Source organism: Gymnoscopelus microlampas, assembly GCF_963454915.1.
Source record: "Gymnoscopelus microlampas genome assembly, chromosome: 15".
Classification (NCBI taxonomy): domain Eukaryota; kingdom Metazoa; phylum Chordata; class Actinopteri; order Myctophiformes; family Myctophidae; genus Gymnoscopelus; species Gymnoscopelus microlampas.
The window spans coordinates 47,792,154-47,818,570 of NC_139952.1; the positions used below are offsets into that span (position 1 = coordinate 47,792,154).

General features: G+C 40.9%; 1 protein-coding gene across 1 annotated transcript in view; it reads left to right on the top strand.

The window, feature by feature from the left end:
• Positions 1-26,417, top strand: part of LOC311062402 (uncharacterized protein) — a 700,443-nt gene that overhangs the window by 141,367 nt on the left and 532,659 nt on the right. Inside the window, exons 24-25 of the mRNA XM_084081416.1 lie at positions 23,012-23,125; positions 23,436-23,546. Coding sequence (XP_083937542.1) covers positions 23,012-23,125; positions 23,436-23,546 — 225 coding nt within the window. The remainder of the gene's footprint in view (positions 1-23,011; positions 23,126-23,435; positions 23,547-26,417) is intronic.

A 26,417-nucleotide genomic window follows, 5' to 3' on the forward strand; every position in this document is an offset into this window, starting at 1 on the left:
TATGTTCAAATGGGGGGTCCCTGGTCAAATCCATATTAAGGTCAAACTCTATGGTATAAAATGAGTCATCACCACAGGGAGCTTTAGATCTTAGATTAGATTAGATAGAAGTGAACAAACCTCCACTCCATACATTTATAAATATGTATCATAAATACTGTCCATCAACACTGATGATGATGATGATGATGATGATGTAAATATCAGTGTCATATTGTGTCTCTTATGAAACAAACTCATATTTTATCTAATATATATATTTTTATATTTTTACACAATGAACTGAGAAAAGCTGTATATTTGATCATGTAATTATGACAGTAATAATATTGTTTCTTGTATATATAAACCTTTATACTTTAACCACTTGAACCCCATATACTTTATTGACTGGGGTCCCCCAGGGTTCTGTAATTGGTCCCCTGCTTTCCCCCCCTACACCAGATCTCTTGGGTGAAAATAGCAGATCTACAAGCTATCTACTAGCTAAGATCTACATCACAAAGCGACACATTGTGAGTAGTGTTCATTTTGACAGCAAATTATAGTCATATTTTAGTCATTCTGAAATGTTTTAGTTTTAGTCGACTAAAGATCATAAGATTAAGACTAAAACTACAGTTGATTTAGTCGTCTAAAATGTATTTTTGAGGGCCATGATGGCGTCGTAATGCCTGATTTGGCTGGTGCCAAAAATAGCCGATCTACAAGCTCACAACGAGCCTGTGACGCGTTGTGAGCTTGTAGATCGGTTATCTTCAGAGTGCATGGACTTGCATGGACAATCACTCAGGATTCAAACATCTACTAAATGTGTTAATGAACTCAAATCAATCATTGTTTATTCATTGATTCATTATTACATCATTGTTTCCTCACTCATTCCATGATTGTGTTTTCATTGAATATGAATGTGATATTATTCTCATTCTTCACATGTTATTGTATGATCATGTGTAGAAGTATGAATAGTTTAATAAATGTATTCTTGACAGTCTTTCGTTGTTCCTGTGTATTGATATTCATTGTGTTGTCATGACAACATGGCCACAGCTCATTGGTCATGTATAATAACTATGTTGGATCCGTTGGAACAAAGGTTATTATTTTTCCAAACAAAGGGATTCTACCGTTGCGCCTCAGCCTTAAAGGGCCAGTCCGGTGCGTCACAAGTGTAGGATAATAATAGCAGAAGAGAAGAACGCTGGAGCAACATGGACAGTTTAGGCCTTTTATTTAATACGGTGCCGGTAACAAGTAGACTGACGTTTCCTCACAGTCATCATGACTCTGAGGAAGGTCGAGAGAGAGAACCTCCACTACATTTCATAGATTTATACAACACTATCATTGTGTTGCATTCATGTTAAAGTGCATTTTCAGACAGTTAACCTCTTAAATTCCCCCAATTTTTATTTTTTACTGAAAATAACAGATATACAAGCTCACAACGCTGCGAGCCGTTGTGAGCTTGTAGATCTGCTATTTTCGGGCTAATGTTCCCCTCAGAATAGGGATGCTAGAGTTCAAGTGTCCAGAATCCATGACTTTTTAATGCTGTTTTTAGGTCAAATGTGTCACCACAATAAGCATGGCTCTGTGTTAAGGACTGTTGTATCTCCATTCTCCTTGAGGTGTTTGGTTTGATATAAAACCATTACTGTGTAAACATTTATCAACAAACTATACTACCAAAAATGGTTAAACATTGTCCAAATTGTCAAATATTACAGGCAACCATTTTGAAAATAGCCGATCTACATGCTCACAACGCCTCGCAACTGTAGATTGGCTATTTTCACTAAATGTAATGCCTCAATTCCTACAATTCCAAGAGCTTATCAGGGTGGGGGGTCCCCAGTTAAAAGATGATTATTTTGGGGGATCCCCAGTTCAAAGATGATTATTTTGGGGGGTCCCCAGTACAAATATGATTATTTTGGGGGGTCCCCAGTACAAATATGATTATTTTGGGGGGTCCCCAGTTCAAAGATGATTATTTTGGGGGGTCCCCAGTACAAATAGGATATATTTGGGGGGTCTCACCCTGAACAGATTGAGAACCACTCTTTTAGCAACTGGAGATGTGAGTCTAGAACAGAGGGTGTGGCTTATTTTTAGCGGCGCTAGCCGCTCTATACCTTTAGGTATAGAGCGGATATTAGCCCTCTATACCTGGCTTTTGCGTCAACATTCTGATTGGTCAGGCTCGCCAAGGTTCTGATTGGTCAGGTCCGTCAACGTTCTGATTGGTCAGGCTCGCCAAGGTTCTGATTGGTCAGGTCCGTCAACGTTCTGATTGGTCAGGTTCGCCAAGGTTCTGATTGGTCAGGTCCGTCAACGTTCTGATTGGTCAGGTCCGTCAATGTTCTGATTGGTCACTATTCTTGACATCACTTTTCCCCCTTCTTTTTTTGTATGTATTTTTAACGGCGATGGTCCTGCTCTATACCTGGCTTTTCCGTCAACGTTCTGATTGGTCAGGCCCGTCAACGTTCTGATTGGTCAGGCAAGGGAACTATTCATGACATCAATATTATATCATGAATACAAAATTAGATGGTTTATATAAACTGTAAAAGTCCGGAACATAAACACTCTGGGTACGGCTTATAAATTGTATAGATTATTTCATAACACATACATATCTTTCTGGTACCACATTTATACACACGCACACACAAAGTTTATTTTTTAGGTACCCACTCTATCAGCTATGACAGATCAGTTTTTGCCACTTACCTTGGAATGCATTTGGTGATTCGCTTCCAATGGCACTATTTAGTGCCACTGGAAGCCTTGAAATAAATTTACAGAGATTTAATATTGTTTCTCTAGTAGAAACACATATCTATGACAAAATATATCAAAGGCGCCGCTACCTTCACACAGGTGTGGCTTATTTTTTAGAAACATGTGACATTAATGTGACATAAAACACAAATGTCACATGTGTGTTTTATTATGCATGTTTCTTTGTGTGTCTTGGAATGAGCAGGAACCTACATTTTAGGAAAAGACCCCTATCCCACATGTCGCCACAAGGGGGCAAATCAGGTGGTTTTAGGAGGTCAGGTGACATCTTTCTTCAAGGAAGAGAGAAAGAACAACATCAGTTTGTCCCTGTTTGTTCAGGTAAATAAAGTATTAGAACATAAAACATGTTCAAAATAAGCTCTGTGATGTAAAACAAAGCTTGTCTTGAGGGTTTTACCAGAAATGTGGTGATTGTGTTTTAGTTTATTGTGTGTAGTTGAATCTAAAGGTCTAAGCAGTCAGATTGATGGCAGCCATTACTGCTGCTCACACACACACACACACACACACACACACACACACACACACACACACACACACACACACACACACACACACACACACACACACACACACACACAAACACTCTGTGTTTTGGTTTGTTTCACTTTTACAGTATGTGTGTTTCTGCCTTTAGTGTTTAAAGCTCCTGTTGTGTGTTTAATCCATCAGGACCGGGAACGCATCTGTGTCATTCTTTTACATTTCTTTGGGCTATTCAAAAATAGCAGATATACAAACTCATAGCGCCGCGCGATGAGCTTGTAGATCTGCTATTTTTGGGGGAAATCGTGGGTCTTTGAATATATATTTTTAAAGGTAACATTTGTAAGTTAAATCTTTGCTTCTGGGGGATTCTACAAATGTCTTCTAAATCCTGACAGTTGTTTTGAATAAAACAAAAAGCAACATAAGAAAAAAACATGTTGCTATAATATCAGTGGTTCTCAAAAATTATATGTATTTGGCCGTGGACCCCCATCAAAAACTATTTTGTTCCAGGGACCCCCCCAGAAGTTGTAACAGAGTAAAACATGTTTGCTTTAAAAATATATATATTATTCCAAGATTTTCACGGTTTTTCAAAAAATAGCAGATATACAAGCTCATAGCGCGGCACTCGGTGCCACGCTATGAGCTTGTATATCTGCTATTTTTGTACAGCCAAAGAAATCTTCAAATAACACAGATGTGTTCCCGGTCTTAAAGGGTTAATATGTTAGTCTACCTTTTGTGTTGATAAATGTGTATTTTTGGTGTTGATAAATGAGTTAATTCTCTCCAGTAGGGTCTTGTAAAGTGTCTTTCTAGTAAGTCAATACAGTATTAACTGTTGTCAGAGCAGAAGTATGGAATAATGTTAATTCATGTTTATGCATACATTTTTTTCCCTCAAAAATAGCAGATCTACAAGCTCATAGCGTGGCACTCGGTGCCGCGCTATGAGCTTGTAGATCTGCTATTTTTGAAAAATCCCTGGCACAAAATGTTTTTCAGACGGGGGGGTCCGCAGCCAAATACATGTCATTTTGGGGGTCCTTGTCACTCCATGGAGACAATAATGTGATGACCGGCAGACCGGTAGGCAGTGTTTCTGGTAGGAGACACAAAGGAGACTCTTTGTGTCTCCTACCGGAACCGCTGCTGGTCACATTATTCATATTCATTATTATCACATTATTGTCTTAGGAATGAGACAAAAAAATTAAAAAATATCCATGAATTCAAGTCTCCATGGAGTGACTCATCCATAGAAAACAAGTCATTTTGGGGGTGAACTATCCCTTTAAGAGATGTAAATCACTGGACCATGGAAAGGAGGTGTCATTCACTGCAGCCGTTTCTCCTTTTTCTCCTTTTGAACATAATAGTGTTTTGTATTTGTTGATGACATGTATTATTGTGTTATTTTATTTTGCTATGTTGATGAATTGAATGCATAGGACCACAATGGAAACAAGTCCCCAGGACTTTTTTTATGTTCTCCTTTTTATCCTTAATGACTAAAAGGACCACCTGCTGTGTTTACCTTTATGACACTAATAAAGTATGACATCAATCAATCAATCAATCAATCAATGAAGTCCATTGTGTTCCAGGTGAAGCTGGTGTCAGAGCTTCTACCTGAAGAACGTCCAGACCCAGGAGACCAGAACCCTGACCCACTTCCTCTTCCTCAGCTGGCCCGCCCAGGGCATCCCCACCTCCACGCCACCCCCTGCTGGACTTCCACAGGTACTGCAGCCTGCCTGGGGCATAATGATGACAGCACTGTCCTGAACACATTCCAGTCCTCCTGTAGGCTATGACAACAGTTAGCTAAAGCATTGCTTCTCAGTGTGGGGTCCTTGGGGGGGGGGTCCCCAGCTAAATAAGTGGGTCCTTCTAGGGGGTCCCCAGCTAAATAAGTTAACATAGCATCACAATTATTTTAACCACTTTATCCATGTTGGATATAAAAAAATAGCAGATCTACAAGATCACAGTGCGTCACTTCGTGCCGCACTGTGATCTTGTACCTCTGCTATTTTTGAAATATTTTTTAATTCTATCGAAAATGTTTGGATGTTTTTTTTTTTTACGTAAATCTTCTCTTCTGGGGGTCCCTGGCACAGAGCCTTTTCAGATGGGGGTCCCTGGCACAGAGCCTTTTCAGATGGGGGTCCCTGGCACAGAGCCTTTTCAGATGGGGGTCCGTGGCCAAATACATATACATTTGGGTGTCCTTGTCCTTGAAAAGGTTTGAGAACCACTGATCTATAAAACATGTTCACATACATGTCCATCCTAAAGCCATGTAAGTGAAGGTGTAGTGGTTGTGAACGAGGATCCTGACAGATTCACTAGAGCAGCTCTGACTCTGTTCTTCAGAGATTACAAAGTGAGTGACTGGTTATTGAGACAGAATGCTCTGCAAGATACTCCGTTTTTTACAACGTGCTGACTGCAAAAAACTATCGGCCGCACAACGTGACTTTAACAGACCGTGCCCTTACCCAATAACACTGTTAATTCTTTCTTTCTTTCTTTCGTCCGTCCGTCCGTCCGTCTCTCAGCATATTTCATGGCATTATTAACAGACATATTTGACACGACAATGAACACAAGCCATTGCCGGTCGGCATCCGCCTTGTATGCACACACACTCAATTGGCATCACCTCTAGGGTTTAAGACAGTGGTTTTCAACAACCAGTGGTCTGGGGACCACCAGTGGTCCTTGAGGGAGTACCAGGGGGGTCCCCAGCAAACTTAGTTAATAGCGCCACGATCATTTTTTAACCACTTAGCTTTGGCTATTCAAAAATAGCAGATCTACAAGCTCATAGCGCGACACCGAGTGCCGCGCTATGAGCTTGTAGATCTTCTATTTTTTGAAAAACCTTGAAAAAGTGTGCATATCTTTGAATATTTAGATTTTTTTAAAGCGAAAATTAACTGATATCTTTGCTTCTGGGGGTCCCTGGCACAACACATTTTCAAATGGGGGTCCACGGCCAAATTTATATCAATTTAGGGGTCCTTGGCATGAAAAAGGTTGAAAACCACTGGTTTAAGAGGTTAACACATTGGGTGCCAGAGGTTTTTTAAAATGATGTACACTGAGTGCCAGCATTTTCAAGCTTTCTGGCTCATCTTTCAAGGACCACAGAATACTCTGTGCTATTGCTATATAAACACCAAATATCTCAAAATAAAGATTGGACTCTCTACTTTTTACCAGAAAAAAAAGTGAGTCGATAGCATGTTCCGTTCTTGAGATATTGGCTGTTGAATACAGCTTGATTTCACCAAAATCAGCACCTTTTCTTTAGAAACAGAGTTATGGCCGTTTTAGTAAAACTTTTTTTTTCTCTTTTCATTTTTTTTTGGAAAAATAATTTGACATTTATTTTTGCCTTCAGTGACAGTAGTCATCTCAATAGTAGTTGCTTTAGAGAAAAGAAAAAAAAACGCTTTTGAAAATACTTTTGTGGTTCGTTTTCACTCCTATGGGTAATAACAATAGAATAATGATAGGAAACATAAAGGCTCGTTGTCACTCCAATCTCTTTGAAGTGCATCTTAGTTCAGCTTATTTCAAAGTTCTCAAATAATACATCAACTTTGGTTTCATACAAGACAGCAGCAGCATAGTAATAATAATAGAATAATTACAGAAAACATAAGAGGTTCGTTTTCACTCCAATGTATTTCAAGTGCACCTAGTTCAGCTAATTTCAATTTCAAAGTAATCAAATAACAATAAATACTACAATAACAATAAATCAAATTTCAAAGGTTCAAGATTGTACTTTATTGTTCTTTCTTGTGTACAGGTCGGATTCCAACCAGACAGCAGCAGCAGCATATGTAATAACAATATAATGACTGAAAAAAAGTTTCACTACAAGCAGCACACTTCACACTATATACAGCAGATAGTTTAGTGCAAATTCAGGCATTAGGCCACACTATATACACAGCAGATAGTTTAGTGGAAAGTAATAGTGCAAATGTAGGCATTAGGCCACACTATATACACACACACACCAGATAGTTTAGTGGAAAGTAATTGTGCAAATTTAGGCATTAGGCCACACTATATACACACACACCAGATAGTTTAGTGGAAAGTAATTGTGCAAATTTAGGCATTAGGCCACACTATATACACACACACCAGATAGTTTAGTGGAAAGTAATTGTGCAAATTTAGGCATTAGGCCACACTATATACACACAGCAGATAGTTTAGTGGAAAGTAATTGTGCAAATTTAGGCATTAGGCCACACTATATACACAGCAGATGAAAAGTAAAACAATTAGGCATTAGGCTCAAAATAATAACCTTCATATGATTAGTAGAAAAAAATATGCATTATGCTAAAAGTAGGCATTAGGCCAATCAATACAAAATAATAAGCAAAAATATGCATTAGGCAACAAAAAAAAAGACATTCTGTGATTCTACCACTTAGTGAGGTCCTTTTTCGAGTGGTACGATGTTGTACATTCAACATGCAAGGGGACCTTACAGCCTTTACACATCCACCTTGTGTCTCTCTTTGGGTCTCTTTTCTTGTTCTGTGATTCAGATTTTCGCATGCAAACCCTGCATGCCCTCTGAGGGGTTTTTTTCCCTTTGGTTGGAGGGTATTTGACCAGTTCATGGTCGGTCACGATCCTGTTCAGCCTGCTCTCGGGGTCTTCTTTTGGTGCCCTCCACCGTGGGTCGTGTACAGGTGGTTCAGGTGCAGGTGCCCCCCCCTCCTCCTCCTCCTCTTGGGGAGGAGGGGGGGGGGGCTCCTCCCCAAGGCATCCGAGGTAGCCCCAGGATTTGATGACGAGGTAGATGAAGGACTTCAGGTTTTTACAGCTGGCAGTGCCCTGAGGATGTTTTGCCTTGAACAGGACAAAGGCATTGAACATGCTGATCTGAAACAGATAATTGACAAACTTTTTTGGCCACTTGCATGTCTTCCTGACAAATAGATAGTAGGCGAGATTTTGGTCCAACTTGTCGACGCCATTCATGTACTTGTTGTACTGGGCGACGCATGTTGGCTTCTGTATTTCAACCAACCGGCTGGGGGCCCTTTGTTGACCCTTCTTCTTCTTCTCCCTCCTCCACTGGGAAGCAGGGACCGTCTCATGCTGGTGGAGTGTGGTGACCATCTTCACGATCCGTTTGTCGTGCCATGCCACCACCATGACGTCGTCCGTGTGACGCATCAGGGTTGACCCAACGGGAAGCTTGGAGGTGGTCAGCTCCCTGATGGCTGGTGGCTCCCCTCTGTTTGTGCGTAGGGTCCCGCACACATGGGTCTGAAGACCAAGGAGGAGTTTACACAGCTTCACTGAATTGTAATAGTTGTCCATGAAGAGATGAAAACCATAACCTTTTAGGTCACCAAGGAGGGAAGTGATGGTGGTTGGCAGGGGCACCTTCTCCCCACAGAACGGTTTCATGTTGTACATGTACCCAGTGACAGAATCACACAAAATATAAGATTTGATGCCGTATTTGATGGGCTTAGCTGGGTTGTAAACCCTCCAAGAAAGCCGCCCTCGCCAACACAGCATTCCCTCGTCTATGCTAATGTTCTTGCCTGGCAGGAACATCTCTTGAAAGTTAGACAGCAAGGTGTTCAAGACTGTGCGGACTTTGCACAGCGGGTCCTCAGTGTGCATGGTCTCATTGTTGTCGAAATGGAGGTTACTGAGGATGAGTTGGAACCGGTTCCTGGACATGGTTTTGTGGAAGAAGGGAGTGGTTCGGATCTCATCAGTGAGCCAATAGTCTGCAATCTTTGGCTTCCCTATCAGTGCGGTGAGGAACAACAGCGCCAGGAACTGCTTCAGCTCCCCAAGAGTCAGCTCCTTCTTTCCCCATGCGTGCTGTCTGGAATGTGGCAGGGCGCTTGTAACACGTTGTTTTGCATAAATATTTGTCTGCTCCACGATGTGCTCAAGCAGCTCATCTGTGATGAGCAGCTCCAGGAAGTCCACAGGTTCTTCAGACTGCAGGTCAGCGGCCCTGCTCCGAGGACCTGGAGTCCCAGCACTGAAAGGGATGTCCTTCGGCTGCCAAGAGTCTGCTGACTCATACCACACAAGCTCATCAATTGCACCGCTACGAGGCCTGCCACCACCTGGAAATAAGAAATGCATAAGTTACCATAACATCAGGTGTCATCGCCATGCTGGCTTGTGGTGGACATTTTTGACAAAATTCTATTTTTGCCATGGACATACAATATAGACAAACACAAAGAGCTAGCCCTAAATGACCATTACAGGTCTGTAACTCTGAGTGTGTACAAATGGAACCAAATGGACCCGTAACTCGAGTTATGGGGGTCCTTGAAAATAAAATGTTCAATACATGGTGTCATAGTAAATCAGTGTCATACATATTCTGTAGAAAACCTGGAGACTGACATTCAAGTAATTGGGTGTTATGATCAAAATAAGAACACTATAAAATGGTGTGTAAAAATGAAAAACATTTGGCACAGACAAGGCAAAGTCTTGTACGGACATATTGATGACCCCTGCATAAAATACATATTTTGTCATTTGTGTGGTAAAAGAGAGCTCAGTGTGACAACAGAAAATGTTCTTACCTCGATTACGGCTGACAGGTGGCATTACAGGTGTGTGCTCCTCCTCCTCCTCCTCCTCCTCCTCCTCCTCCTCCTCCTCCTCCTCCTCCGACTGTGTGTCTGTAATCACAGTAAAATATGAAATAGTTTGGTAAATATGATTTACAGAAAATGAAATCAACTAATTTCACCCCTGTGGACGATGGAGGATTGTACAACCCTTCTGCCAAGAGCACAAGTAATCAGAACATGGCTATACTGTCATGTTACAAGGACAAGCTGTACTATAAACAATAGCCATCAGGCCTAGCAGAGACATCTTGGCTCTACATCATGTAAACTAAAATGTATCATAGAGTAGAAAAATGAATAGAATAAGATAAACAACATAATGTACTGACAACAAGGTAACATAAGCAATCATGATAACATAATCTGATTTCGTCCACACCTTAGAATGAATACTTTTTATTCCTGTTGTAATGTCTTTACTTACCACGCTGATGATACACAGACGCCCCAACAGACGCCCCAACAGACGCCCCAACAGCTTCCAGCTCCTCCTCCGTGTCGGAGCCTAAGATAAAATATACTTGGTCAATATAAGTACATCAAATACATTTAGGCATAATAAACGATGTTACTATGAGATGCCTGACAGAACACATGCATTTCATTAGCTAACTAATTGTGCTTATTGGAAGTCCCTCTGGATAAGAGTGTTTATGGCTAAATAGATTTGATGTACTACACTACACATTCTATGATCCTATAGCATACTGAGACACTACACTGTCTCTGTATTCTATGATCCTATAGTTTACTGAGAAACTACACTGTCTCTGTATTCTATGATCCTATAGTTTACTGAGACACTAAGAACATATGCATCTGTCATCCCTCTGGATAAGAGTGTTTATGGCTAAATAGATTTGATGTACTACACTACACATTCTATGATCCTATAGCATACTGAGACACTACACTGTCTCTGTATTCTATGATCCTATAGTTTACTGAGACACTACACTGTCTCTGTATTCTATGATCCTATAGTTTACTGAGACACTAAGAACATATGCATCTGTCATCCCTCTGGATAAGAGTGTTTATGGCTAAATAGATTTGATGTACTACACTACACATTCTATGATCCTATAGCATACTGAGACACTACACTGTCTCTGTATTCTATGATCCTATAACTATAGGATCATAGAATACAGAGACAGTGTAGTGTCTCAGTAAACTATAGGATCATAGAATACAGAGACAGTGTAGTGTCTCAGTATGCTATAGGATCATAGAATGTGTAGTGTAGTACATCAAATCTATTTAGCCATAAACACTCTTATCCAGAGGGATGACATATGCATATGTTCTTAGGTCAAGGCACCCCATAGTAAGATTACATCAAAGGAAGAAGAGCATCAAAGCTGTATTGTTTTTTTTTGTTTAGACAATTTGACCTTCTAGCTCTTTGAAGCTAGTTAGAAGGGGGGCTCGCTCACCCCCCCAAAAAAAGCAGAATATGCCATTTTGTTTACATGAACTTGTGACCGGGGAACAGGTTCAAAGGTGTTGTTGTGTTTTGTTTATCTGACATGACATTATCTCTTTGAAGCTGTCTTAGAGGGGGGGTCACCCCCCCAAAAAAAAGCAGAATAGGCCATTTTGTTTACATGAACTTGTGACCGGGGAACAGGATCAAAGGTGTTGTTGTGTTTTGTTTACATGACCTGACATTATCTCTTTGAGGGAGCTTTGCACCTGCTAAAACAAAAAAAAGCAGATCTACAAGCTCACAACTAGATTCTGGTAGTCACTAGTAGATCTGCTATTTTTTATGATTGCCACAAACAATACATAGTTTAGCCTACTGCATCTGTCATTCTGTCATTGTACATAGGCTAAATTGTCAAAATTGTCATAATCACAGATCAGAAGCATATGTATACTACAGTATACAGAATACATCATTTTCATCTCATCAGTACCAGGCTATAGTAAAGTAAATGAACCTATAACTTAGAGTTAGAATGGGAGGGTCTAGTACACAGTGAGTGTAACGGTAAGAATAGACACACTTTTCTTGCCAGGCAGACACCTCCTTTCGTATAACAGTGGCCTCTTATTCGGGCCATGCCTGCTGATTCGGGTTGCCAGGTCTTGGGATAGGAATAAGCAACCAGGTCTATGAAAACAAGCTCAAAAGCAGCCACTACATGCCAAAAGCAGAGACTATATAATATTGTCACGGCTATTTTCAACTAGGTTTCAAGTGCCATCTGGCCTATAGTTATTTGGCCACATGAAGGCTTCAAAACTGGACAATAGCCGTGAAAATCACATTCACAATAATACAATTCAAGCTGCAGATCGTCGGATTTCCCGACGTTCTCTTTCTAAACTCCAACCATGGATTGCCTTTCAATAAAACTATATTTGATAGACATACGATTCACCTACATTGTAGCCTAACAACAAGCTCACAATCGCAAGTTCGCAACCATTTTACAAGCAGCTTTACAGAAAAAAACAAGCCTATAGTGGCTTACAATAAGCAGACCTGGCAACTATTACCGTAGTCCACGATTCCATGGAAACTTTATGATAAGTTTTCTCCGTAATATCAACTAGATAACCCATCAAATACGACACAAACACGATAAAATGTATGTATTCTTACCATTGGTAGCTGGTTCCCACTCATCAGAGCCGTCATCTGAAAGGGAAGACGATGATGAGTCTTCATCGCTCCCTGAAGCAACAGGTAGCTGCACATACACCGGCTTCGTTGCAAGCTCAGACACCCGGTCAGACACCCGACGAGGACCAGGCACCATGCCCGGGTCGCGGTGATCGTGGTCCTGGACCACAGACCTGGCTCCACCAGGACCCACTGGAGGTGGAATACATGGAGGCTCTGGTGGTGGTACTGTTCCACTCGTAAGGGGAGCGAAGAAGTCCCGCATTGTCCTCTGCTGTTGCGACGGACCCCCGGACGGTTGGCGCCCGCCGCGCCGCTTAGAGCCAACTAATCCTGACATATTCTACACTATAAACTACACTATAAAATAAATCTATATCTCTCACCTATAGATCTACAGTATCGCCCCTCTAAACCTACTATATAAATACTCCTTTTCTCCTCTCTATATCTTTTCGCCACTCTCCCTCACTATATCTCTCTCCACTTCTCTCCGCTAAATCTATAATAACCTCCTCGCCCTTTCTAACCAAAAAAAAAATAGCTCACTAGGCTTACAATACAATAAAAATACAATATAAACTCAACACTCAACCTCAATCTCACAATAAACTCAACACTCAACCTCACAATACAATCTCACTCTACAACTATAACTATAACCTATCTATCTATATATCTATCACTCACTCTCTCAATCAAATGTATCTATCTAATATCTATCACTCTCTCAATCAATCAATCTATCTATATATCTAAACTATAACACTATCACTATCACTAACTCAAACTCACGCTCACACTCACTCACTTGCTCTCACTCTGTCTCTCTCTCTGTCGGTCTCGGTCTCTCTCAGTCACAATGGCTCTTTACAAACAAAAGTTTGGAATGCACAGGAGGACAGCAGCCTGCAGTTCCTCCTTTTAAAGCCCAAGATTTGGTCATATGACTTCGATCACGTGTTTTTTTGCGGTTCTCCTTCATGTAGCCGCACCAAATTCAGTGAGAGGCTGCATCAAGTATCAATTTACAGTAATCCAATGAAAAGACCAAAAACCGTATATATACGGTTTTGGCACTCCACGTGAGTTTTTGAAAAACCGTATATATACGGTTTTGGCACCCAATGTGTTAAAAGCTGCTACATGATATGTGAAGAGCACACTGAGGAGTTGTTGTGGCTCCTCCCTGTATTATCTAACATGAGATTAAATTCCACTTTATTGATCCTATAGGCAGGAACTTAAGAGTTACAAGATCATATGAAAAGTGCAAACGGTGCATTTAAAAAAAAACTACAAGCTTACAGGATAGAAGCATCTATTAAGTTAAAACAAAAAACATCACTTTTTTAGTGTGAAGGTGAAGCAGTCTAGTCATCAGTCTCTGGACCCAGAGCTTTTCTTATGTGATTCCCATGTCTTTCCTTGTTTATTTGCTGGAGAACTTCTGTCGTCTGGTCCAAGTTCCTCTCTTGACTTGCAGGCAGTGTTTTAAAGGTCTTAAAAAGTCCTGAAATTGTAACTTTACAAAAATGTGCAGATACCCTGCATACACCTTTACTGTACGTTGGTTTGTTTACCGTTGAGTAAGAAAACAATGTTGAGCTAATCATGTGGGGACCCCCCTCCCCGCCCCCCAAAAAAATTAATTGGGACCCCCAGTTTGGGAACCATTGTCTTAAGCCACCGAGCCACTGAGTTTGGACGCACAACGTCATCTTGTTCTCTGGGTTATTAGATTTGTGCAGAACTGTGATTGGAACTCATAAAGCGTTTTAATGTGAACATTTATAATATTGAGACACTTAACCCATTAAGACCAGGAACGCATCTGTGTGTCATTTTCACATTTCTTTGGCTATTCAAAAAAATAGCAGATATACAAGCTCATCTGTAGATCTGCTATTTTTAAATAGACAAAGTGTAAAAGACTGCTTTTTTTTAGCTCAAATCAAATGTATTAAAGGAGTAGTTCACCCAAAACATTTCTTATTTCCTGACCTCACATGACCTCACTGAGTGTGTGTGTGTGTGTGTGTGTGTGTGTGTGTGTGTGTGTGTGTGTGTGTGTGTGTGTGTTTGTGTGTGTGTGTGTGTGTGTGTGTGTTTGTGTGTACGTTTCAGCCACACATCCTGTTTAGACGCTGTTTACACATTTTGACCAAAATATCTGTCAATACTTGTTGTTCCTAGAAAGAGACAAAAGCACAATATGTGTGTTTATAAATGTAGTGTAGTAACACACACTCACACAATGGATTAAAATAATGATAATTCTAACTACATATTTAGTTTGTATCGTTGTTTGTTGTTACTTAAAATATTTTTTCAATATTTTTCAAAAATAGCAGATCTACAAGCTCATAGCGCGGCACTCGGTGCCGCGCTATGAGCTTGTATATCTGCTATTTTTGAATAGCCGAATAAATCTAAAGTGACACAGATGCGTTCCAGGTCTTAATGGGTTAAAGGAGAAGGAACATTGGGAAGGAGCAGGCAGCATGGTAGCTGATTGATTGATTGATTGATTGATTGATTGATTGATTGATTGATTGATTGATTGATTGATTGATTGAATACTTTATTTTGAAGGTTTTAGAGAAAAAGCACATGAAGTACAGTTTACAACACAAGGTCAGATAAAATGGATCGCCCATAAAAGCAGCAACGGCTTTGTTTCAATTGAGATCCTCATGTACTCAATTCATGAAGACATTAGAAAACATACAGATATACACTACTATATAGAACATCATATGAACATTTTAAAAGTAAGAAAAACAAAAAGAACTAGAAATATGTACAGTAAACAGTTCGAGGAGGAGGAGGGGGGGGGGGCTAGGTTACAGGTACATGGGTATCAGAATGTTGTGGTGTATCTTGTAGACCAGGCCCATTGCAAGTTGCCGTTCTCAACCCTGAGCCATCCGACCCTATAGCAAAATGAGCAGGGGTTAGATGAGTTGTGTGTTTAAGGCCAAGAAGTATTCTTACTAGTTTGTTTTGGGATGTCTGGAGCCTTGTTTTTAAGGCCTTTAGTGGTGTTGTGGTACCATGAGGAGCATGCATAGTCCAAATGACCTTGGATGAGGGTCTCTGTTAGAATCCTCAAGGTATTCTTACTGACTAGAGAGGAGATCCTAACATACAAAAAAACGTGTTCTTTGGTTGACCTTTTTGATGACTCTTGCTGCCATTTGCCCTTGTCCACCTCTTGTTTGATGTGGTCGTTCAAATAGAGAAGGCATGAGTCAGTGGAGTGGGATTTTCTGAAGCCAGATAGGAGTTTGTAAATTATATTTTTTTCCCCCCCGCAAGATACTTTTCAACCTGTTCATAAACTATTTTTTCCATGACTTTCGAGATGGAGCTAAGAATAGAAATAGGGTGTTATAGTTGCCGGGGGTCTAATTTGCTTCCTTGTTTTTGTACAGGGGGGGTTACTCTTGCTATTTTGAAATCATGGGGGACCCGTCCCTGTTTGATGGAGAGGTTTACTATGTGGGTGATGATTGGAGCAATGGAGGCGGCTCAGTCTTTTAGACGTTTGGAGGGAATATTGTGGAGGCCTGTTGCCCTGTGTTGTTGTAGTGCGCTCAATGTGTTAAACACCTCATCTGTTGACATCATGGTGAGTTTAAAATCATCTTTGCGTACACCTAGATTTGTGTAGAATGTTTGGATGTTCACTCACTGTGTTAAGACCAAGGGCACAGCATACGCCTTTGAAATTGAGTCTATATTGGCAGTAAGTTCATATGAAGGGCCTGCAGTATCGCTAATTACTTTGTAGATTTTGATTATTATTACAAAACATACTTTAACCACCTATATACATTTCGGCCATTTGAAAATAGCCGATCTACAAGCTCACAATGCTTCGGCTATTTTCAAAATATTTTTATACATTTGAAACCTTGTGAAACAGGACATTCTGCATAATGAGTACTTTCTACTTTAAGTACATTTTGATACCAATACTTTTGTACTTTTACTCCAAGTACATTTTGAATTCCGGACTTTTACTTGTAACAGAGTATATTTTTTACATTGCAGCATTGATACTTTTACTTAAGTAAAACCTGTGAGTACTTTTTTCACCACTGACCACAGATGGTTGACAACATGAGAGAGATACAGGCTCAAACTGATCAAGGACATCAGGACACAGAGAAGAAACATGAACAAATTGCCTCAAATAATAATACACATATTAATAGATGTAATTACAGACTATAGACTCTCATCCCCAACAAGCCCTTTGATGTTCAGGTGGTTTAATTGATGATGTAACCTCTTGTTTCTGTCTTAATTGTGTCTTAAGGCTCCCCTGCTCAACCGCTGTCTAAGACTGTTTGCTATGGTTATGATTTGACCATTTACAGGTCTGACCTTAAGTTGGGAACCCTCAGAAGTTGTACTTCTACTCCTGATGCTCCCGGCAGCCAAAGGATACAAGAGCTGGAACATAGCTGGAAGGTGAGCAAGAGATGGAATGTGTTGTGACATCATGTGAACGTGAACATGTTTGAGATCTACTGGTTTACACATTATGAAGCAATCCCAAATAAGCAACTACACCTTAGAAAACAAGCCCCAAACTAGCGTCTGCTAAATGACTGTAATGTAATGAAATGTAATGTGTTTATGTGTGTCGCGCACAGTGGGGGGGGGGGGGATCGAGAGGGGCCCAATCGGAGGGGGGGTCCCCCCGTCCAAGAATCCTGTCGGCGGGCCTGCCCGGCAACAACCAATATTAACAAGTGACTTTACGGAAAAACAAGCCCAACGTCGTTTATAATAAGCAGACACTGATTCAAGATAATAATGAATGTATTCGTTATTTTCTCAATGTTTTCTAAAGTGCTTTACAGAACAATTTAAAAACAGCAAACAAAGCTATATCTAAATACAGCAAAAGTCTGGAGCGTACCTACAGTATATGTTCCCTCAGCCCTATGTTCCCTCAAAACTAACAATAATCCTAACCTTAATCCTAACCCTAACCTAACCCCAAACCTAATCCTAAACTGAGGGAGCATAGGGCAGAGGGAACAGAAAACAGATTTAAAATAGGACAATCATCAGCAAAGACACTGAGGAAAAACACCTGACATAGAGGTATGTCTTCAGAAGTGATTACTAATGGCCTCTCATCTCTGAATAAATGCTAAATAAATGTTGTTCACACATTTGCAGTGGTTGGACCCACACTATGAGCTTTCCCCTTATACTCTTTCTGTGATGGAGGAGATGGACAAAGATACGGAGCTTTCTCTGCTGGGGACGATTCCACCTCACTCACCACCGTCCTGCTTCTGAAGGTTTTAGGTGAGTACAACAGTCACATGTCAACATCTTCATTAAGGCCTTAAAGGTTGTAAACTTTCTAGGGTGTGGATCCAAAAGAACTCTCTCTCTGGCATAATAATAATTTTCACTGTTATTTAGGTGAGACTGTATGACATTTAAATCTAGTCTGTTCCAGTTCTGTTCTATAGGCTTCATGTAAATAAAAACAGAGATACATTTTCACCACTGTGTGTGTGTGTGTGTGTGTGTGTGTGTGTGTGTGTGTGTGTGTGTGTGTGTGTGTGTGTGTGTGTGTGTGTGTGTGTGTGTGTGTGTGTGTGTGTGTGTGTGTGTGTGTGTGTGTGTGTGTGTGTGTGTGTGTGTGTGTGTGTGTCGCACCAACACCAGCGTCCTGGAGGAGGCTGACATTCCCACCATCACTGCCACCATTGCCCAAAACCAGCTCAGATGGACTGGCCATGTTATCTGTGTGTGTGTGTGTGTGTGTGTGTGTGTGTGTGTGTGTGTGTGATAGATATGTTTTTGGCCGCCAACCCCCATCAAAATACGTTGTTCCAGGGACCCCCCCATAAGCAAAGACTTGGGTTAAAAATGTAGTTTAAAAAAATGTATGTATTCAAAGATGAGCACATTAATGTTCAGGATAGCAGATCTACAAGCCCATAGCGCGGCACCGAGTGCCGCGCTATGGGCTTGTAGATCTGCTATTTTTGAATAGCCAAAGTATAAGTTAATGGTCTAAAATGACATGCTTTCCTGGTCTTAATGGGTCTAACACAAATTCAATCATACATACTGCATTGATACATGTTATTGTAGAGGTTCTAAAAGTGGGGTCCGGGGACCCCCTGGGTTATTTGAGGGGTTTCCAAATGGACCCTTACAGGTCTGTAACTCTTGAGAGTGTACACATGGAACCAAATGGACCCTTACAGGTCTGTAACTCTGAGAGTGTATAAATGGAACCAAATGGACCCTTACAGGTCTGTAACTCTGAGAGTGTACACATGGAACCAAATGGACCCTTACAGGTCTGTAACTCTGAGAGTGTACAAATGGAACCAAATGGACCCTTACAGGTCTGTAACTCTGAGAGTGTACAAATGGAACCAAATGGACCCTTACAGGTCTGTAACTCTGAGAGTGTACAAATGGAACCAAATGGACCCTTACAGGTCTGTAACTCTGAGAGTGTACACATTTGTACTCTCAAGAGTCATGCTGGTCCTTGAAATAAAAGCGTTCAAGAACCACCGGTATTTAACAGTTGGATAAAAAAACATTTTTAATCCATCAATTCCATCAAATGGAAATGAGATATCTGGAGGGAGGGGTTTACCAGGCTAGTCATATCTTACCTACCAACAGTTGAAGCAGTTTACAGCTTCCACTCACACAATGTGGTTAAACATTTACCTGCACAGTGTCATAAAGTGTGTGTGTGTGTGTGTGTGTGTGTGTGTGTGTGTGTGTGTGTGTGTGTGTGTGTGTGTGTGTGTGTGTGTTTGTGTGTGTGTGTGTGTGTGTGTGTGTGTGTGTGTGTGTGTGTGTGTGTGTGTGTGTGTGTGTGTGTGTGTGTGTGTGTGTGTGTGTGTGTGTGTGTGTGGTGTTTGCAGGTCAAAGTACCTGCCCTGTCAGATAAGGGTGTAATATTTCATGTCTGTGCCCAAGAGCTGTCAGTGTGTTGATTCAACTGAAGCGTCTGGACTCCATTTTGTTTTGCCTCGTCGGATCAAAGCATAAAGATTATTTCAGGGTAAGAGATTTTAAACAATAATAGCGATAATGTAGCAATAATCTCTCTAGTCTGGTGTTAAGAATGTTAACCACTTGAACCCCACACACCCTATTCTGGGGGGAACGCGTGGTGTTGTGATGCATTGTGAGCTTGTAGATCGGCTATTATTTGGCAAAGAGTTTGGGGGAAGAGGGAAAACAGCTGTCCAAGTACAGAGCCAGGTGTGCTTTACTAAGAATAGAGGGATGAATGGGTTGTTGAAGTGTTTTATACCATGTACTAGAACCACTTGGTATTTAATAGACTTAAATATGAAGTGTGTGTGTGTGTGTGTGTGTGTGTGTGTGTGTGTGTGTGTGTGTGTGTGTGTGTGTGTGTGTGTGTGTGTGTGTGTGTGTGTGTGTGTGTGCGCATGTGCACACCTGCGTGCTTGCGGAGAGGATGGGTGTTTACTGCGTATGTTTGCACCAGGGAGACAGAGGCAAGCCCCGCCCAGCTCTGCCTCAGATTGGCTTACCATGATATCTGACCCTATACCTTAACCAATCATCACTCCTCTTGTTTAAACCTAAACCAATCAGAGGCAGAATAGGGCGGGTCATGTATCTTGCTGTGCTGAGGTTAGAGTGACAGTAGATCACTGGATGATAATAAACATTATAATCCTCTGAAGACTATTTTAATCTCAGTCATTGTAACACATGTTGTTAATGAGTTACAATACTAGTTAGTAAAAAGGTAGTGGAGTTCAACACTGGTCAGCAACATGTTTAGAAGAGCAGAGCAGAACAGAAGTCCATGTGAGTTATATAGAGCAGTGGTTCTGAAACATCTTCATGTCAAAGAGACATAATAATTGATATGTATTTGGTGGTGGACCCCATCTGAAAATATATGAATACATCAAAATTATTCAAAAATAGCAGATATACAAGCTCACAACGATATGATGTGTTGTGAGCTTGTGGATCTGCTATTTAAAAAAAAAGCTGTTAGAAGTGACGTGTTGTAATTAGAATCACATCACAGTTTACAAGTGTAAAGCATTCACCTCCACAGCTGACAGTAAGTCATGTGACCTCAGGGGAGTTTGGTCATGTGTGTGTGTGTGTGTGTGTGTGTGTGTGTGTGTGTGTGTGTGTGTGTGTGTGTGTGTGTGTGTGTGTGTGTGTGTGTGTGTGTGTGTGTGTGTGTGTGTGTGTGTGTGTGTGTGTGTGTGTGTGTGTGTGTGTGCGCGTGCGTGTGTCACTCAGACATTGACAGCTGAGCTAATACACCAGATGTTGTTGTGGTTGATGAAGTGTCTGTATTAGAGATGGCCTTCACCTTTGACCCTATAGCCTAGAGGAAGCCTTTATGACCAAAAGGTCATTAAATACCAATCACTCCTACATACCATCTCAGAGCTGGGCTATAGGTCAGACTATTGTTTTTATATTTGACAGTCTAGGACATTATACCCACAGACTGGTTGTTAAAGGGTTTCACCAACTGGAGATGCCCAAAAAGGAGGCAAAAAGGCTGGCAAAGTATTGCGATGTCTGTCTCTGCTATAATTGGCATCCGCCCCATACTGTATGGTGTGTGTGAGAGAGAGAGAGAGAGAGAGAGAGAGAGAGAGAGAGAGAGAGAGGGGAGAGGTGAGGTGAGAACAAGTTAGCATGGTGTCATATCTTACTAACAGTTAAACCTGTTTACAGCTTCCAGTCACATAATGTGGTGAAACATTTACCTGCACAGGTGTGTGTGTGTGTGTGTGTGTGTGTGTGTGTGTGTGTGTGTGTGTGTGTGTGTGTGTGTGTGTGTGTGTGTGTGTGTGTGTGTGTGTGTGTGTGTGTGTGTGTGTGTGTGTGTAGAGCCTTGTAAAAAATAATGTGATAAGATATGACTTTGAGACTTTGAGTTCCTCTCTCTCTCGCTCTCCCTCCCTCCCCCTTAGCCTGTCTCTCTGTCTATAGTTCCATCCGCCTGTCTGTCTGCCTGCCTGCCTACTAAGAATAGAGGGGTGAAGGGGTTAATGTTGTTGAAGTGTTTTATACATTATATTAGAACCACTTGGTATTTAATATGTAAAAGTATGTCTGAATCTGAATGAGTAAAAGTATTATAAACACAACCTGTACTGTTGATACAGGAAGCATGTCTTCAGATCTCTTTGTGTGTGTGTGTGTGTGTGTGTGTGTGTGTGTGTGTGTGTGTGTGTGTGTGTGTGTGTGTGTGTGTGTGTGTGTGTGTGTGTGTGTGAGTAAAAGTATTATAAACACAACCTGTACTGTTGATACAGGAAGCATGTCTTCAGATCTCTTTGTGTGTGTGTGTGTGTGTGTGTGTGTGTGTGTGTGTGTGTGTGTGTGTGTGTGTGTGTGTGTGTGTGTGTGTGTGTGTGTGTGTGTGTGTGTGTGTGTGTGTGTGTGTGTGTGTGTGTGTGCGCACGCGTACGTGGATTGTGCATATGCAGCAGCCATTTACTGTTTTCTGGTCTATTTTGACTGTAATCTTGACAGGTTTAATAAAGACCAAAGATGAGTCATAGTGAGGAGAGAGAGGAGGAGGGAACTGACAAACAGCTCATTCACAGACCAGAGCCTCCATATGTGTCTATGAAGAGTGATGAACCTGGACCTCCAGATACAAAGTAGGTCAATCCTCCTATACATTTTAATTTACTTATAAACCACACTGTTATATTATCCTTTGTAATAATAAAATAAGATATCGAAGCTCCTTAACATTTGGTGGGTGCTCCTGATATTTTTCTGGTGGTAGCACCAGTAGTCTATCAAAGTAGTCTATCAATCTATCTGTCTGTCTGTCTTAGCCGCGGCCCGTCAATAGAGGGCACTAGTGCACCGCAGCACCTCTCCTAAACCTAGGTCTTCCTTGAATAAATATTACTTTAAAATATATTCTATATATATTTTAAATGATCAAACCAACAAGGTAAATATTATATAGTTAATGACTAGTGAGTGAAATGTATAATCTACCATAACATGTAGATACAAATCCTAAACTTAATGGTGTGCGCAAAAAAGCTTTAAACATTGACTCATAATGTTAGTTGACGCGTTCACGCTCACTCTTCAGTGCAAGTGATTGGAGCTCCCTTGAGCGCAGGTTTGCGCTGTTTTCAGCACATAGATATCTATACACATAGAACTGTACTGACTGCTGCTGCTCATTCCAAAGGATTTCTATGCCTATTATGTCTATGCTGACTGAGTTATGCTTCGACGCACAACGGGATCATCGATGTACAAAAAGCTGTTGCGTTACAACACTGGTCCTGACACTGATGTTTTCATTCACATGATAATTGTAGAATAATTTGTATAATTCCAGAAGTCTTCACCACAGACCAGAGTCTCCAACACCCAGCTGTGTGTCTATGAAGAGTGACCAGTCTAAAGGAAGATTTCCTAACTTCAGTAATGAACCTGGATCTCCAGACACAGAGTATGTGAATCCTCCTATACAATATAAACAACACTAAGATTTCATGCAAGTTAATAAAACAAAAGGCAACATATAATAACAGCATGGTCTCCCTGCCCGATCTTTATAGATTATAAATGACTATGTGTGCAGTTTGTGAATGAAGTCGTACAAATCACTATTGTGTGTGTTGTTCAGTGGTGAAGCTGCACTATACAGACTGACTGCTTGTCTTATCTGTGCAAACTATGGACTATATATCTATGAAACTGTTATACTGTTTTACTGTTTCTATTGTTATTTTTTATGTATTGTTGTTATTGTTTTATAGTCTTCACCACAGACCAGAGTCTCCAACACCCAGCTGTGTGTCTATGAAGAGTGACCAGTCTAAAGGAAGATTTCCTAACTTCAGTAATGAACCTGGACCTCCACACACAAAGTATGTGAATCCTCCTATACAATATACACCAGTAAGACTCCCTAATCGGGAGATAAGCGACCGTAGGTCACATGTATACAGAAGAGGGCTGTAACGGCGATTGGTTCCTAGTTGTGTGGGCAATGCCCGTTGGGGTGGTCATTTGGTAATTTGTCCACATGTGCTCATTTTTTACACTTGGGGTCCCCGAGGCAGCTGGGGGTCCCTGGAGCTCCGGGGGTCCTTGGAGGGTGTAGTTTGGCAGGTAAGGAGTGTGTGTGCAAAATGTGGCATGGATCGGGGCAATGGGTGCGGAGATATGAGCAGGGCAAAAGTGTGACGTGTGTGACGGAGTGACGGAGTGACGGAGTGACGGACGGACACCTGGAGCAGCTTTCTGTAGTAAGTGCGACCTACGGTCGCAACAAGACTATGATATGACAAGACAAGACAAGACAATATCATGCTAATTACATGCTAATTACTAAAGCACAAGACACCATTTTACAATGGTGTAACTAATTGTAATAAAACTCAGTTTTATTCCAGATTAATTTAAAATACATAGGTGAGCAATGACATACAACATTAATAACATCCCCTGTTTACTGTGTACCTAAGACCCAACTGGCCTGCGCTTCACTCTTGTTGGCTGCAGCTTAAAGAGGGGAATCTATGGGTGAATCACACAGCACCCTACACTTGGCAAAGCCAACACTGCAAATCCATAGAGTAACATAACAGATCTCTTCAAACTAGGCCAAAACCCTCATTACACACACTGCAGTCCAATCAGTGTATAAAAAACCCTCACCTGCAGTCACTTGACCCACAACGGCCACACCGGTCATGAACTTCCGCTCTACCATGAATTTCACCACCTATACATGGAGGTTACACACATGTTACACACAATCACATGTGATACAGTGAAAAAATAAACCTTTTTGTTCACCTTTGCACATACATAAAAATATACTCACATGCCTTCTCCAGTTTACATGTCTACACTTTACTGGAGAGACAACACCTGCACCATATCAACACCACCAACAATGGTACAGACATAACAATATAACAGACATTTGAATTGTAAAACAAATTAATATACACAAAAGTAAAACACAAAGTAAAAGCAAGGAAACAAGCAAACAGGCATACCATTTGACAGGTCAGCAGTTGCACACAAACATCCAATTACCAATTGTTGGATACCAATTGTTTCCAATCAGGATAGAGAACTCAGTCAGGATACATATTAAATAAGTGAAAGTGGAAGTGATGATACAAAGAAATGAGCAGACACAAAATTGGAACTGGAACACTATAACAATTAAGCTGATAAATGGCTACTCTCTCCGTATTGGCTGACATTTTGTCACCTATCTGAAAATGTATTTTCTGTTTATTAAAGAGCTGGAGAGACGGGGAGACTCCTGTTACTGAACAAACCAGAATATAGTGTTTCAACCTTTTAACAAAAAAAAGTTTTGTTTTAACCAAAATATATCACTTACTCTACCTTTAATAAAGCACAAGCAACATTTTATAATGGTATAACCTCCCTGCCCAATGTTAACCAATATGTATACGTTACTATGTGTGCAGTTTGTGAATGAAGTCGTACAAATCACAATGTGGTGTTCAGTGGTGAAGCTGCACTAGACATGCACACATGATGTCCTATCTATTTAACAAAATATGTGTATCCCTGCTATAATGATTAACAGTCAGGACTAAGCAGCATAGAAACATAAATCTGTAATTGGTACAAATAAGGAATTGTAATAAAACTGTTTTATTCCAAAGTCATTTAAAATACACAGTGAGCAATGACATACAACATTAATAACATCCCCTGTTTACTGTGTACCTGAGACTCACCTGGCCTGTGCTTCACTCTTGTTGGCTGCAGCTTAAAGAGGGGAATCTATGGGTGAATCACACAGCACCCTACACTTACCAAAGTGAACACTGCAAATCCATAGAGTAACATAACAGATCTCTACAAACTAGAGCCAAACACCTTGGTTACACAGCAGTCCCATCAATGTACAAAAGCCTCTCACCTTTATAGCAGCCCAACACAAGGAGCTGAAGCACAGCTGTGTTATCTAATAGAGACACTGGGGGAGATGGTTAGACAAAACCAAACAAACAAATAAACAAAAATAAATGTTCAAATCAGCTAACCAGCTCCTCACTCTTACTTCTCACCATAAGTCTTCCATGAGCATAAATATGCTCGCTTGCGGCAGCCGGCCAGCTGACCTTTAACCTGTACTTAAAACCTACAAAGAAAAAGGAACGGTCATCATTAGCTGCTCACTCAACATGACCCTCAAAGTTATCAAAATAAACTGCATTATATAAGGATAGATAACAAGCTACTTTACCAGGAGGCTTTTAGGGTGTATGCAGTCACTTGACCCACAACGGCCACAACCGTCATGAACTTCAGCCGTACCATGAATGTCACCACCTATACATGCAGGTTACACACATGTTACACACAATCACATGTAATACAGAGAATGGACAAACCTTTTTGTTCAGCTTTGCACATACATAAAAATATACTCACATGCCTTCTCCAGTTTACATGTCTACACTTTACTGGAGAGACAACACCTCTGCACCAGTGTCGGACCTATGGGGGGGCATTGGGGGGCAATGCCCCCCCAGATTAGACTTTGTGCCCCCCCAGTTCAGATTGGCCAGATGTTTTTATTTTTTTTATTTTTTTCAAGCAGCGCAGCGCAGCGCAGCGCAGCGCAGCGCAGCGCAGTATAGCCTGCCTTTTTTTTCTCCCGCTGTGGAGTCTGTGCCTGTGGAGATGCAATGCCGACATTACATTAAAGACATTATAGGCCTAATGCTGTAATTGTATTT